The sequence below is a fragment of the Bufo bufo genome, chromosome 2 (genome assembly GCF_905171765.1).
Source record: "Bufo bufo chromosome 2, aBufBuf1.1, whole genome shotgun sequence".
NCBI classification, from domain to species: domain Eukaryota; kingdom Metazoa; phylum Chordata; class Amphibia; order Anura; family Bufonidae; genus Bufo; species Bufo bufo.
Genome location: NC_053390.1, coordinates 536,657,646 through 536,674,704, shown reverse-complemented (window position 1 = coordinate 536,674,704; position 17,059 = coordinate 536,657,646). Strand labels below are relative to the sequence as shown.

The 17,059-nt window shown below is 41.6% G+C and overlaps 1 protein-coding gene across 2 annotated transcripts in view; it reads right to left on the bottom strand.

Annotated features, from left to right (window-relative positions):
- Positions 1-8,551, bottom strand: part of HPSE (heparanase) — a 77,030-nt gene extending 68,479 nt beyond the window's left edge. For both annotated transcript variants that reach the window (XM_040418005.1, XM_040418004.1), the window contains exons 1-2: positions 8,071-8,551; positions 2,647-2,792 (exon numbers count right to left, since the gene is read on the bottom strand). In XM_040418005.1, coding sequence (XP_040273939.1) covers positions 2,647-2,792; positions 8,071-8,264 — 340 coding nt within the window. In that variant the 5' untranslated portion in view covers positions 8,265-8,551. The remainder of the gene's footprint in view (positions 1-2,646; positions 2,793-8,070) is intronic.
- Positions 8,552-17,059: the final 8,508 nt, after the last annotated feature.

The window sequence follows — 17,059 nt, the reverse complement described above, 5'->3', positions numbered from 1 at the left end:
TCCTACTCACCATGGATAATTTCATTGCGGAGCTCAAGTGGCGCACTGAAGATGGGGAAACGGCTGCCTGGTTGGAGACCTGCCTTGCAGACTTTTCAACTTCGGTGCCTGATGTGTCGGAGCCATGCGGTGTGGTCTCAGGGGAAAGATGGTCAGCGATGTCTGCAGGAGTTCTGGATGCCTTACCTGGGCTGCGCTCCTTACTGGAGCAGCGCACGGCGGAGAAGCGGTCAGCGCCTGATGCCACGACCGAAAGTGGCACTAGGCTGATGACATCACGTCCGGCTGTGTATGAAACTTTGGTGTCCCCCGGAAACTTTGACCAGACGATTGGTTCCTGTCTGCTTTGTTTGAAATGGAATATTTGGGTTAAAGCTAGGCATATTCCGGGTGTTGATAACTTTATTGCTGACTCGCTCTCTCGTTTGCAGTTTCAGGTTTTTCGCAAGTTGGCGAGTGGGGCCAACCTAGAAGGGGAGTTATGTCCTCTGTATCTTTGGAATCTAATTTGGTCTTAGGTATGTCTTATCTACAGTCGTCATTGGCCACAACTACTTGGTCGGATCATGTGTGGTCGTGGGGTAAGTGGTGCCGTTTTGTGAATTTTATGGGTTGGTCCCCTTTTGTAGGTAAGGAGGTTGCGGCCTTATCTTTTTGTTTGTCTTTTTTTTAAACAGCATTTGGCGCAGGTTTTCTCCGGTGTCTCCTTTTATTTTTCTTAGAGTTTTGTGTGTTCCTGCGTTTTTAGATTATTTCATGGTTAAACAAGTTTTGAAAGGTTATAAGATAGGTAATTGTGCTCCTGATAATAGGTGTCCTATTTCCCCCAGTTTGTTGTCATCTTTATGTCAGGTAACGTCTTTGAGGCTTTGCTTTTTTCATCTGTTTTTACATGCATGTTTTTGGTGCTTTCAGGATAAGCGAGATCTTACCTAAGAGTAGAGAGTCTGATTTGGATTTGGCCTGGGTGAATGTGCAGTTACATCGTAATTATATTTAGTTTTTTCTTCCTCATTCTTAGATGGATCGGACAGGTAGGGGTTCTTGGATACGGGTGGGCAGAATCAAGTCAGGTGACATATGCCCTGTAAGTATGCTATCACTCTACTGGCACTGTAGACCAGCAGGCAGCATTTAGTTTTTTTATTCACGCAGATTCCTCCCCGATAACACAATATCAATTCCGAGCAGTTTTGTCCAAATGCTTGAAGGAGTTAGGTTTAGAGGGTTTTAACTTCACATCGCACTCATTCAGGATTGGGGCAGCAACTACGGCCACTCGATTTGGTGCGAGTAAATCTCTGATCAAAAGGATGGGAAGGTGGTCTTCTAAAAGATTCAAGCTTTATATTCGCCCATCTCTTCATGTTATTTAATGCTGTATGTTCTCTTGATAGCTTTTACAGGAATCACCGTATGGATCGTTGGCCATTCCTTTGTGCACTGGGCACATAGAAGAGCGTTGGGAAGATTATACGGTGATAACCTTTTATGTTCCACAGATGATGTTTGAATTTTTTGGAACAGAATTAGAGGACTTCGTTGGGAAGGTGTGCTAGACGTGACTCCCGAGATGTGTTCTTTGTATCCTGATCCGGATGTTATTATTTTTTATGCGAGTGGCAATGATGTGGGTAAGGTAAGCACTATTGATTTGGCATTTGGTATGAAACGGACCTTGGTTAGAATCAGGTGGTTGTTTCCTGACGCCCGTCTGTTTTTTTCTGAATTGGTTCCGAGGTTATTATGACTATCTATTGCGAATTTTTATTATTTAGACAAAATTTGAATTTGCATAAACAGGATTATGGCTCGCTTTATGCGGCTAATATGGGTGTTTTCTTTTAGACACATGGACTTGGAAGGTGGTTTGCCCGGCCTTTATTTTTCAGATAAAATTCATCTTTTGGACATTGGTTTGGACATTTTTAATTTGAATATGCAGGCTATGATTGAATTAGCTGTAGGTGGGTTGGGACCCATGCCACCTGTTTAGGTGGCATGGTCCATTGGATAAATTCGCTCGTCAATAAGTGGTGAGCGGATGAGTTGATTCAGGTATTTAGGCCGAGTTTATGGCTGGTCTAATTCAGTGGTTGTTATTAATCTTAAATTTATATGGTTATCTAATGTTTGAGCTGTTCTTTAATAAAGTTGTCCGTGGCCTAATTTATCCATTTATAATTGTGTCCATGTGTCTTATTTGAAACATTAATAGGTTTAAATTAATAATATGGGTTTCAATTTAATCTATAATCCCATGTATGAGGACAAGTGATTGCAGCAGCGCGTAAATACAGTTCTCATCTTCTCTGATGGGCAAGCAGCAATCGGGAGTGAACAGTTCATTCCAGATAATTGCCTGCTCAGTCGGTCTTCTCCCTCCACTGTGGTCTCATAAATGAAATTGGAGAAAAGAAGGAAGTATAAAGTGTTGTGCTTGCTATTGCCCTGTAGCAAGAGCAAAGTACTTATTTAATCTATTGTCTCGTTTATCTTACTTTTCTCTTTTTTTCTTTTTACAGAAATTCGAAACAGCCAGTGAAAAACAGGAGAGAAGAATAACAAGCCCTAAAAATCTTAATGAGCTATGAAAGTTATGGAGAACCAAAGAACAATTTATCATACAATTTTTCAGTATTCTACCTTGCTTTTTTGGCAGGTTCCAGGTAATTCTTTCTTCTACTGATGCATTTTGTGTTGGATTGAAGAAAAGAAAGTCTGATTGTGTTCCTCCAAATCTTAAGAAGGCAGGAGAAAGCCCTCTTGTTAAAGTGATAAGTTTCTGGGATCTAAAAGACATAATGCAGAATTACTGTATAACATTTCCCACTGACTGCCCCGAGAACCCTATGCTAGTCATTGAAGGGGGTTCCTCACAGTGAGGCTACTGGCATTCATACATTTGCATAGGTGATAAATCTTAACTTGGGGAGACCCCTTTAAAGGGATACTTCTGTCCATGGGAGCAATTTATCAATGGCCGGCGCACAGATGTTCAAAAAGTTGCAAACCAGGGCAGTGTGACTTTTTTACACTAGTTTCTGGCATAGGGGGTCATAATATATGACCCCTAATATTTATAGAAATCCAAATTTACATTTTTTTTTTTACTTTTTTCATTTCAGCAGTCCCATGCCATTGAAAATGAAATATAAAATATTGTCATTCTGTAGCGGTCAATAAAAATGTCTATTTATAGATAGATAGGTAATCCATTATAGATCGGTTATCCATTGTCAGTTTACTGCTGCTGTAAAGGGAAAATGTTACCTAAAGAGTAATTCTCATGATAATAGTAGGCGTAAAATTGGAAAAACAGTATGCCAGCTCTGTAGTTCTTTTGATAGGCCTAGCTAAAGAAGCCCATAAACGAGCATTGCTTTGATTACTGTAATTGAGTCAATGAGAGTGCTAAATAAGACCGTCTGCCATGCTAAAAGTCCAGACAAAGAGGAAGTTAAAGAGCCATCTAGAATACATGGAATGACTTAAAAAATATTATCTAGAAAATAATGAGGCAAATTTTTGTTTAAAAAAATACATATAATATTCACAAATAGGTTGTTAAAAGGGCTGTCTCACTTCAGCAAATGTTATTTATCATGTAGAGAAAGTTAATACAAGGCACTTACTAATGAATTGCGATTGTCCATATTACTTCCTTTGCGGGCTGGATTCATTTTTTCATTGCATTATACACTGCTCATATCCAAGGGTTACGACCACCCTGTAATCCAGCAGTGGTGGGTGTGCTTGTACATTATGGGGAAAAAAACTCTGTCCTATGTGCGCTCCCATAGTCTTGTGTGCAAGCCCGACCACTGCTGCTGGATTGCAAGGTGGTCGTAACTAGGGATGAGCGAATCGACTTCAGATGAAACATCCAAAGTCGATTGGCTTAATACTTTGTTTGAATACTGTACGAATCGAGCCCTCTGTACAGTATTAGAATGTATTGGCTCCGATGAGCCGAAGTTATTACTTTGCATAGTCTCGCGAGACTTCGCATAATAACTTCAGAAATTGATTTAGGGCTCATGCACACGACAGTGCCGTTTTTTGTGGTCCTTTCTGCAATTTGTGGAAAGGAACAGGAGGCCCATTATAGAAATGCCTATTCTTGTCTGCAAAACGGACAAGAATAGGACATGCCTCATAATTTTTGCGGGGCCACCGGACGGAGCAACGGATGCGGACAGCACACAGAGTGCTGTCCGCATCTTTTGCGGACCCATTGAAATGAATGGTTTCGTATACGAACCGTATACGGAATCAAAATACGTTTGTGTGCATGAGCCCTTATACTGTAAAAAAACATGTCCCGAACTCGGGTTCGGTTCCAGGGTACAGTATTGAAACAAAGTTTTAAGCGTATCGACTTCGGATGTTTCACCCGAAGTCAATTCGCTCATCCCTAGTCGTAACCCCTGGAAACAAGCAGTGTATACAGTAATGTGATAGAAAAATTAATCAAGCCAGCAAAGGCGTATTCAATAAGCGTTTTTGAGGCGTATTTTGGGGTGTTTTTGTATTTTGGAAACGCGCGTAGTATGCGCGTTTGTGTGATTAATCCAATGAAAAACTGCCACAATACGCGCGACAATACGCCCCAAAGAAGCTCCTGTACTTCTCGGGGCGTAGGGCGTTTTACAGCGCGTTCGTACGCGCTGTAAAACGCTCAGGTGAGAACCATGCCCATAGGGAAACATTGGTTTTTGCCTGTTGAGCGTTTTACAGTGCGTAGGAACGTGCTGTAAAACGCTCAGGTGTGAACCCAGCCTAAGGCCTATTGCACACGACCGTTTTTTTCCCCCGTTTACTGGCCGTTTTTTGCGTTCCGTATACGGTCCGTATACGGAACCATTCATTTCAATGGTTCCGCAAAAAAAACGGAATGTACTCCGTATGCATTCCGTTTCTGTATTTCCGTTTTTTCCGTTCCGTTTTAACATAGAACATGTCCTATTATTGCCCGCAAATCACAGTCCGTGGCTCCATTCAAGTCAATGGGTCCGCAAAAAAACGGAACACATACGGAAATGCATCCGTATGTCTTCCGTTTCCGTTCCGTTTTTTGCTGAACCATCTATTGAAAAGGTTATGCCCAGCCCAATTTTATCTATGTAATTACTGTATACTGTATATGCCATACGGAAAAACGGAACGGAAAAACGGAACAGAAACGGAAACACAACGGAAACAAAAAACGGAACAACGGATCCGTGAAAAACGGATCGCAAAACACTGAAAAAGCCATACGGTCGTGTGCAATAGGCCTAAGTGAGACAAGTTCTTTAAAGGGAACCTGTCACCGGGATTTTGTGTATAGAGCTGAGGACATGGGTTGCTACATGGCCGCTAGCACATCCGCAATACCCAGTCCCCATAGCTCTGTGTGCTTTTATTGTGTAAAAAAAACGATTTGATACATATGTCAATTAACCTTAGATGAGTCCTGTATGTGACTCATCTCCAGGACAGGACTCAAATAGTTTTTTTTACACAATAAAAGCACACAGAGCTATGGGGACTGGGTATTGTGGATGTGCTAGCGGCCATCTAGCAACCCATGTCCTCAGCTCTATACACAAAATCCCGGTGACAGGTTCCCTTTAATATGTGATAAAAAAGGGAAGTGCAAAATGTAATGACGTTTCTTGATAATTACACAACAATGTAGTGACCGAGTCAATGTAATAACTGAGTAAGTCAGCACTATCTTACTAAGCAAAGTAATACGTCTACAATGTATGTGTGAAGGCAGTGAACACAGGTAACAACTCCTGTAGTAGCCAAAGATGTTGCTTCAGGGCCCAGCTGCTAATGAGGTGACCATACGTTTATCTGGGGTTTAGTTCCACACCTGTGGTAAAACTATCCGGCAGAAGAACAGCCTGCTGGAGTTCACAGGACCATGCACCGCCGGAGACCCTGGACTATAATGGGATCTGGTGGGGATTAGGCCGGTGTCCAGCCAAAGGGCTCATGCACACAACCGTTGTTTTTGTCCATATCCGATCCGCATTTTTTGCATGTCGCATGCAAACCCATTCACTTCAATGCTGTCCGCATCTATATGTCATGTGGCCCAGCAAAAAAAAAACAAGAAAAAAACACGTCCTATTCTTGTCTATTTTGTGGACAATGATAGGACAGTTCTACAGAGGGCAGGATGTTCCATTCCTCAAGATGCACAACACAAATGGCTGTTAGCTGTGTTTTGTGGATCCGCAAAAACGGCCATGTGCATGAACCAAAAAACTGACGCATATACCATTTTTGTCCTGCCGAAACCCGATGCTCATGCTGGAAACCAGCCGGATCCCCGCCGAATCCTATTATAGTCAATGGGGCCTGGCTTTGCTGGATACAGTGAACTCCGGCAGGCTCATCCTCTGTCGAAACAACCAGCCGGATAGCTTTACCGCAAGGGCGGCACTAACCTAAGGCAAAATCTATGGTTGTAGGCACATTTTTACACTATGGGGGTCATTGACCACAGGCGCTATGGCAGTTTATGGTGTGAGGAAAAAAAAAAAAAAAAACAATCACAAGACCCCATTTTACGACTTTTCTAAAGTCTGTGCGACAATATTTTGTTGCATGGACTTTTTTGCTATGTGTTAGATACTTATAAGTAGCAAGGGAGTGACAGAGGCTTGGCAGGGGGACAGCCCGGGACATCGGGCCTGACATATTTACCTGGAAACATGCATAAAAGCGAGTGAAAACTACAGTCAGGGGCTGGAGTTGTATTTACGCTGGGCCTCGTCATAAATCAGGCACTTTCTCTGGCAGCGCAGGGGCAGAAACAAAGACCATGTGTGAACTATATATGGCAATATACAAACACAGTATGGCACTGCATATGTGCCACTTTGATTCTAGGTAATGTTTGAGAAAAAAAAAAGTCTCTTCATGTTCCCATAGTAAGATTTACATGGGGACTGCCTACTTAATCTTGGCATTAGTTTATACTTAAAGGGGCATTCCAGTTATAACAAGTTAGATAACTATCAGATTGGTGGGGGTCCTACTGCTGGGACCCCAACCGAACACGAGAACGGGGGCCCTATACCCTATAGAGCCTCCCTGAAATCGACGGAGCGGCTGGTCGGAAACGGGTGCCGCTGTTCCATTCGTTTCTATGGGAGTACCGAAGATAGCCAAGATAGCACTTCCACAGAAACTAATGGAATGGCGATGAGCATTACCAACCAGTTGCTCCGTCCATTTCAGGGAGGTTTCACAGGGTATAGAGCCCCTGTTTTCATGATTCCTACCGCTGTGACCCCCACTGATCTGATAATTAGCCCCTATCCTGTGGATAGAGAATAACTCGTTCTAAGGCCTCTTTCACACGACTGTATGGCTTTTTCAGTGTTTTGCGGTCCGTTATTCACGGATCCGTTGTTCCGTTTTTTGTTTTCGTTGTGTTTCCGTTTCTTTTCAGTTTTTCCGTTCCGTTTTTCCGTATGGCATATACAGTATACAGTAATTACATAAAATTTTCAATAGATGGTCCAACAAAAACGGACCCATTAACTTGAATGTAGCCACGGAATGTGATTTGTGGGCAATAATAGGACATGTTCTTTCAACGGAACGGAAAAACGGAAACGGAATGCATACGGAGTACATTCCGTTTTTTTGCGGAACCATTGAACAAAAACGGCCCGTTAACGAAAAAATAAAACAGTTGTGTGGAATAGGCCTAACTGGAATACCCCTTTAACCCTTTCCCAACCGCCCAACAAACATTTTCATCGGCAGCCAGGCATGTAAAAATGGGGCCTGAGACGGTGCAGACGGTGAAAAGGAAAAAAAAGTAAAAATGGGTGATTTGCAGTTTTTTGGTTGCTTTACCTACCACAATTTTTTTAAATAAAAAGTGATCAAAAAGTCATACACATCCCAAAATGGTATGATTGAAAAGTATAGATCACCTCACAAAAAATGAGCCTACACACAGCTCTGTACACATAAATACAAAAAAGTTAGAGTGGTCAGAATGTGGTGATGAAAAGAAAAAACATTTTTAAAAACAATATACGGCATGCTACCTACCCAAGGAAAGCAATATACTTAGGTTCCGAAGCAAGACTGGCATCAATTGTCACAGACAGGAATCTTGGATTTAGGACGGGTCTCCTTGTAGTCTTCAGCTGTAGTTGTAGTTCCACAGGTGATGCCAAAGTGTTGCTGCTGACCTTCAAAAGAGCACCAGCAAGGAAGACAATGCACATAGAGATATTCATCATTAGCCAGGTCCTATGTGGAGCACAGCGATGAAGACGCAACTGAACAGGCTGCGCAGCCTACAAGCAGGAAGAGAATTTTTCCTCTCTGGAACATGTTAGACACAGAGGAAGCAGCGTATATATACAACCACAATGAGCTTGCTTTCTGCTTGGGTTGCATATGTTCTCGTGTTCCTAATCATAGGTCATTCTCAACTTCCTCCAACTCTGCTCACAAACAAAGTCATGAAAGCAGTAGTCACAGAATGCATAGAAACCGGTTGGGAAGGGTAGTACATGTGGACGAGGTAAACAATGAGCAAGTAGTCAGGTGATCACAGGCAGATGTAGGGAGGAGGCCTACCTAAAACTAGCTCGCCCCACCCTCAAAGCAAACATTGCATAAAACTTGTATATGAAAATTGTGATTAGATGAAAATCTTAAAAGGGCTGTCCAGTTTCAGAAGGAAACCGGACAACCATGGGATCCACCTGAAATAAAGAACAGGTAAGTACTTACCTCACAGATCCTGTGCCACCGCTCCTTGCATTGCTCTATTTACCCAGCTACTGCAGTGACATAATGTCAACAGCATGCGACTACTGCAGCCAATCATCGGCCTCAGCAGTGCACTCGACGAGGCCAGTGATTAACTGCAGCGGTCATGTGTTGTCAACATGGCGTCACTTCTGTAGCCGAGTAAATAGAGCCTGTTGGGGAGAACAGGAGCAGCGGTGTGGGATCTGTGAGGTAAGTACTTACCTCTTCTTTATTTCAGGTGAATTCCAGAGCTGACCAGTTTTTTCCTGAACAGCCTCTTTAAATAGAAAAGCAAGACTGTAGCGTCATAAAATCAGAAAAACTATTTATGCTGAACTGTAAGAAAAATATTTCTGAATAAAAATACAAAGTTTGGATCTCAACCCACTAATTATTGGGACGCCCGGGAGAATGATGATTGTACACACATAGATGATGGACGGAATGTATCTAGCTTGGACGCCAGGTTTCTGGCATACACAAGCAGCAGAACTGATTTTTTGAGCCAAAGTTTGGGACTTTATGACATTTGCCACCAGCCTAGTCACTTTTCTAAAAAAGTGGGCAGGGCGTGGCTGGGAGGAGTCAGACCACAGGTAAGACCTCCATGGCCGAAACATTTAACAATACGTGTGGCATTGGAAAACTGGCTCTCATTAGACCAGAAATCTATGCCAGCTCCCTTGCTAGCATAGATTTCTTTTTCTGGCATATGGACCTCCCAAACATGGGCCTAGAAATTCAGAGGCCGGCTTCTTAATAATCTAAGCGTGCCTTCAAACGCGGTCATTATTATTTGTTTCACACAACTTTTGGTATAATTAGCTTGCATATTAAGGAGTTTTGTGACATCTGTTACTTTACCCCGCTCACGCCATTTTTTTGAAGTGCCGGGAAAAAGGAGCAGCCGTGGTTTGAAGCATGTCGCATGGCCGGCGGCAGCAAGAGCCTCTACGTGGCGAATCCACCGGCAGCGCAGAGATTAAGACTGGTGTATAAATCGCTGGTCTTAATAAATGTCCCCCTAAGGCCTAGTTCACACGATCGGTTTTTTTGCGAGTGTACGAGCCGTTTTTTTTGTGTTCCGTATACGGTCCGTATATGGAACCATTCATTTCAATGGTTCCGCAAAAAAAACGGAATGTGTTCCGTATGCATTCCGTTTCCGTATTTCCGTTCCGTTGAAAGATAGAACATGTCCCATATTTGGCCGCAAATCACGTTCTGTGGCTCCATTAAAGTCAATGGTTCCGCAAAAATAACGGAACACATACGGAAATGCATCCGTATGTCTTCCGTATCTGTCCCGTTTTTGCTGAACCATCTATTGAAAATGTTATGCCCAGCCCAATTTTTTCTATGTAATTACTGTATACTGTATATGCCATACGTAAAAACGGAAATGAAGCGGAACTCAAAAACGGAACAACGGATCAGTTAAAAACGGACCGCAAAAAACTATAAAAGCCATACGTTCGTGTGAACTAGGCCTAAGACTTTTTCTAAGGCCTCTTTCACACTACCGTATGGCTATTTCAGTGTTTTGCGATCCGTTGTGTTTCTGTTCCGTTTTTCCGTATGGCATATACAGTTTACAGTAATTACATAGAACAAATTGGGCTGGGCATAACATTTTCAATAGATGGTTCCGCAAAAAACGGAACGGATACGGAAGACATACGGATGCATTTCCGTATGCATTCCGTTTTTTTGCGGACCCATTGACTTCAATGGAGCCACGGAACGTGATTTGCAGGCAAATATAGGACATGTTCTATATTTGCACGGAACGGAGATACGGAAACGGAATGCATACAGAGTACATTCAGTTTTTTTTGCAGACCCATTGAAATGAATGGTTCCGTATACGGAACACAAAAACACGGCCTGCAAAACGGAAAAAAAAAACGGTAGTGTGAAAGAGGCCTAAACCTGTGCAACCATTTAAAGTGTAATGTATCAGCACTTGGTAGAGACTTTTGTAGAGCTTTTATTATTAGGAGCCGTGTGAATGAACTTTTATTCTGCCAGATAATGCTCCATCAAGTGCCCAGGGAGGGGCATCACTGTGCCCCCTCTCTCTGCATTGAGGCGTTTCACATCCCTTCCCTTCTGCTCTGAGTGACAGCTGCAAACCAATGCCGCCCTCTGGCGTATTCAACAATATGCCATTTTGTTGCATGTAGTCAAACATTTTTTTTTTGTGTGTGTGTGTGTCCTACTGTATATGGGAGCACAACAGACTAAACGTTCCCATTTACGGAAAGAAAACTGTAGGCACCAGGGGCATTAGTGTACACCCTAATATATACTGCAAATGCAACGTGAATAGACCTTACCAGTGCCGTAATTAATGGACACTGTGGGAGTCCTTTACAACAGGTTCTATGCCAGTTTTTGGTATAAAAAAAACCTGCAAGACCCCAAAATTGCAGCATGTTCTAACTTTGAGTCTTGTGGCGAAAAAACAGATAATCAAATGAATCGGTCTTAGGTAAAACAGACCACACGTGAACGCCACCTGTTTGTGGTCTGTTTTAAAATTTGTCCAACTAAGGGTACTTTTTCGGCATTGAGTTCCGTCAAAAGGGCTCAATGCCGGAAAAGAACTGATCAGGTATATCCCCATGTATTCTGAATGGAGAGTAATCCGTTCAGGATGCATCAGGATGTCTTCAGTTCAATCATTTTGACTGATCAGGCAAAAGATAAAACCGCAGCATGCTACGGTTTTCTCTCCGGCCAAAAAAAACTGAAGACTTGCCTGAATGCCGGATTCAGCATTTTTTTCCATAGGAATGTATTAATGCTGAAATGCCGGATCCGTCCTGCGCAGACAGAAAAAAAGGTGAAAAAAATAAATGCCGGATCCGTTTTGCCAAATGACACCGGAAAGACGGATCTGGCTTTTTTAATGCATTTTTCTGACTGATCAGGCATTTTTAAGACTGATCAGGATCCTGATCAGTCTTACAAATGCCATCAGTTGGCATACGTTTTGCCGGATCCGGCAGGCAGTTCCGGCGGTGGAACTGCTTGCCGGATCACTCTGCCGCAAGTGTGAAAGTAGCCTTATGCCTCATTCACACAGTCAGTGTTCGGTCAGTGATTTCCATCAGTAATTTTGAGCCAAAACCAGGAGCGGCTCTAAACACAGAACAGGAGCAGATCTCTCCCTTATACCTTATGTCTGTGGAGGCTCCACTCCTGATTCTGGCTAACAATCACTGATGGAAATCACTGACCAAAACACTGACGTGTGAATAAGGCATTACTGTCTAAAACAGGGATTCCCAACCTGCGGCCCTCCAGCTGTTGCAAAACTACAACTACCAGTATGCCTGGACAGCCTACAGCTATTAGGGCATGCTGAGAATTGTAGCTTTGCAATAGCTGGAGGGCCACGGGTTGAGCATCCCTGGTCTAAAACATGGGTGAGTCCTAAGACGAAGTAGTATACCACAGACAAATATTACATGCTACCCCCATTTCCTATTGGCTGTGTCAAGCTACACAAACCACCACCTCTCCACAGAAGTTGGGGGAAAAAGCTAGAAAAAAAAGAAATTTCATCCTTTTAGGAAAAGAGTGGGGGACCGAAGAACCAATTTCATGCCATCTTCTCTTGTGATGGTGTGATAATAGAAAACAGCATATGCAGGAAACCAATATTTGTCCCCTTCTGCTTTACATATGCTAGTGAAAATAAAAAGTTTTCTCCCTTTCTCTCATTATTGTCATCTCTGAAACCTTTTTTATCTTTCTTTTTACTTTGATGTAGGTGCCAACATCAGCTTCTATCCTACTCTATTCAGCCACAGATACACCGTTGATAAAGGTCATAGTTTTTATAAGTGTCTATGGAACGTATATACTTAACTGGATATAACTCTCTTTGTATATATAAAATATATATTGGACTGACTAAAGCATTGAAAAATTTCCTCTAGTGGAAGTTGTTGTGCCTTTTCATAGGTAAATGCATTGATATCCAATTCATTATTGTCAAAATGGATGTTCATTTCCTTTAAGAGCCATGCTCGACTATAGTTGCAATTTTGTATGTCTTGAGTAGGCCAAATTAAGGTCACACAAAGGTTTATACTCTTCAGTGTTATCCTTCCCATGAATGTATCAGTCTGAGAAGAGGCCTCCTTGTCTACTTATAAATTTATGACGGGAGAAAAAGATAAGAAGCAGCTGGTGATCATTACCTATACAATTAGGCATTTATTAATGAAGCAAAATATATGATATGTATGTATTCATTTAATGAGCCTTAGTTAGTCCTTAGCATAAGACAATCAGTAGGACATATATATATATATTTGTTTATATTATATTGTTATATGTTACGAAGACAACATGTATCCAGTATATTGTATATATTTCTCATTAGAAGAGTGTCTGTGAAGATGTGTGTTTTGTAACAATCACATCTTTGGTATGACAGAGGAGGTACTGATATCTCTGTGAGAAAACAAGCCATTTACGATCCATAAATTAAGTGTGAGAAACATTCAAAAGAGACGCCTAGAGGTCTGTCTCTAATTGCTACAAGTGTCAGAATTAATCCCTATAGCTTTGAATTAAAGCTTCTAAGGTCAAAATGTATATTCAGACCTACATAAGTTAACCCTTTATACTGTGATGCAGATAGCTTATACAGCAGTGCCACCTATGTATCGGTAGGTGACATTACAACAGTAGCAAAAATGCATTCTGGGTAGGGTTATGATGTCACATTTTTTATCAATGGTCACGCCCATCCGACAATGATTGGAAAGTTTCAAACTAGGAAGGTGTGTCTAACTGATAAGTTTGGGATCATAAGCCATACACAAAAGAGAAAGAAGAAGGAGTGAGAGAGAGGAGAGGAGAAGTTGGGGTCTATCAAGATGAAAGCTATGGTGAGATGTGCTATGATGGACCACCCAGCTTTCCTAGGAGCAGAAGTGAGATTCCTACTAGGACTTGGTAAGAGACACAGAAAATGATATTTCATTTTATTAAGACTAATTTGATAGTGTGGGTGAAATTATACCATCTAGATTGGCGAATAAATAAATTATTAAATTAATTGATCATCTCCATATTGAGATGTAGTCTTAGGATATTGTGAGGCTTCATTCTACCTGCAGAAGAATCAAGACTCATAATCTAGCAAAGCATTAAATGATTGCTTTTATATATGCACACACACACATATATATATATATATATATATTATATTGATAGAACATTCTTCGCCAAGCTAAGTGATGGATTCCCACAAGAAGGACTTATTTCAAGTCCTTCCCATTTAAGATATGGTCTAGCAAAATCCTAGATCCCTGTTATTTGTCTTAATAGTCTTACCAAAGTTATATATTTGAAAATAGTCCAGGATGGGGCGGAAGGATATAGTTATCTCTTCTAAGTTATATCCTTGGATGGATTTGCCCATCTTGAAGCAATGTGATGTGTGGTTGGTTAGGGGGGGGCAGAATGTATTTAGCATTCTATAATGATGTCTAGGATTAGACATGCCCATCCTGATATCATGAGGTTTTCTCTGAACAGAAGTAATGTATATAACTTATGTTCATATTTTGATATCCTAACCTAATAATAGCTTTGTTATAATGTGACAAGTTATTTCCACTCACATGTATTGTTAAGCTTGTAATGCTTTATATTAACACTATATATATATTCATTTGCATGTATCTTTGTGTTTATTTACTTATATATGTTTATAATCTTGTAACCAATAAATCTGCATATTTTTATAATGCCTGTGTATTATTGTATAATGCAGAACTACATTTTATCATTAACGTCATCTCACGTCAAAAAGAACTTATTTATCTGAGGAAATAGTCGGACTCAGATGTGAATTGTATCAATTAGGTTGTCTACAATTCACCAGGTCATGATTTTAAGAATTTATGACAAATTTTATTTTTTTATGATTAATAATTTTTATGACCATAATTAATAATTCTTAATTGAATTATTACCCACCGACAAAGTGCCATAGATTCTTCATGTTTCATAAGTGGACCACCAAGTCCTCTATGAGCACCCACCCTGGGTCTTCGAGTGCAGGTCTCACTTTTCACCATGGCAGGTGCTAGCATAGACTTGCAAAGCGGAGTTTGAGTTAACACCTCTTCTCCAGAGAAATCTGGAGACCAAACCAACATCTTGAACGGTTAGTACTGCCTTAGCGCCGGACCTCATTGACTATAAGGGGTCTGGCAGAGATCCAGCCGCTAGCCGGCAAATATGCAGAGAATCAGCCGGACAAAAAACAATTCCCGGCATTGACTGCTAGACCTGTTGCCCGGAACACCCAGTCGCAGGTAAGAAAGAAGCCCAAGTACCACTAAAACAACAAAATGGGTAATAGAAAAGAAAGGGGGTGGTGGATAGAAACTGCTATTTGATCTGGGCAATCAAGAGTCACCATGACAATACATGGCCTTGCCCCGAGGAGCACAGCTGTGAACACATTGACTAATGATGCTTCCAGACCTGGGGGAAGGCCAAGGACTGCAGTGACCTGTTCTGTATGTCTGTTTAACCTTCAGATTAAGGACAGCTCTGGATTCAAGGATGCAACCTACAGAAATCTGTTGGCCTCTACAACCAAGTCTACAAACTATAAATGGGCTGTGCTGATTGGCCCAGACAGTATCCTGGAGATGTTCCAGGGATGGGCAATGTATGGCTAATATATAACACTGCACATAGATAGCTAGTTAGGCACTTCCCTACCCCTTACTTGTATGTTCCCTTCGTTCCTGTCCTTTAGTTAGTAAACAATTTATTTCTAATTCCTACTACCATTAATAAATCCCAGTTTAAAGATCCAGTAGCTATTGTTGTTAATTTACTATTAACTGGCACCCGAATCTCAGCAGATTCTACAGACACCCCTCCTATAGGGGCTGTGCGCCATGATGTGTCCCCCAAGTTAATTATATTCTGGGCAGCACCTTGCACTACCTCAGTGGGCCAACTCTTCGCCAGGTAAGTGACCACATGCAACAAACATGATGGAAAAGAGAAAGCTAGTTATTGGCCAAGGCCACTTTATCTCATTGCGTCATTTCTTTGTTGCTTGCTCACTGGTTGACCTTCTTTGGATGGCTTTTCATAGGTACTAACCAAGGCCTGATGTTTGTCCATTTTCCTGCTTCCAATAAATGAACTACTTCTACAGCCACCTAGTAACAGTAACTCTCCCAATACCCTACCCGACTATGTTTCCTCTGGTAGTACATATACTACGTCTTCTAATCCAAACCGAATCTAAGATGTAGAAGATAATGTATTACGGTTACTGGAACATTCTGCATAACCGATTTCAAATAGTTTTCAACTCAAGAAGGCAAGCATTGTTCAGAGTAGACCTTGAATAGGTTATCCATGAAAAGATATTTATGACTTATCCTCAGGATAGGTCATCAGTATCAGACCTGAGGGGGTGCGATACCCGGGATCCCTGCCGATCAGCTGTTAGAAGAGGCCTTGAGCACTGCAGCCTCTTCGTAGGCCAGTGACATTACTGCACATCGGTCACATGGTCTAGTTGCATCTCAGTAAAATTCAAGTCAATGGGGCTGTGCTGCAATACCAAGTACTGCCACTATACGATGTACAGCACTGACCTTGGAAAGCTGCCGGGAGCCTGCATCACTTACCAGAGCTCCGGTGAGTGCAGCGGCTCCCTGAAACAGCTGATCATGGGAGATGTCGGGACTTGGACCTCCGCAGATGATTCTCAGGATAAGTCATTATCTTTTCCAGGATAACCCCTTTAAGAAGTATTAGGTTGTTAAATATGATGTGGGCTGTAAACTTGATTGCAGGCGTTTATGGATTTCGGTAAATAAACCTATTTGAGAACTTTTCACGTGTAGTTGTGGTGTTCACCGCTAGATTTGGGTTCTCGGGGAGAAGGGAATAGCCATGAAACCTCCTTAGGAATAAATTCTGCTTTTCTTTCCTGATGGCAGAAGAAGTCAGCCATCCACCCACACCTAATAGCTGTTGCTAGGCAGCTGTCTCTTCCCATAAAACAAAAATTGTTTACAGATCATAGATTCTGCAAACTGTGCTTTTTGTTATTATTATTTTAATTTATAACGGTTGTATAACGATTATATGGTTATTATATGCAGCGTGCTGTAGTTTTTGTCCAGCCGCCTCTCGGCATGTTTGCTGTGCAGGTGCCGGACCTCAAAACCTCAATAAATAGTGCAGATGTGAAAGTAGCCTAGCTAAT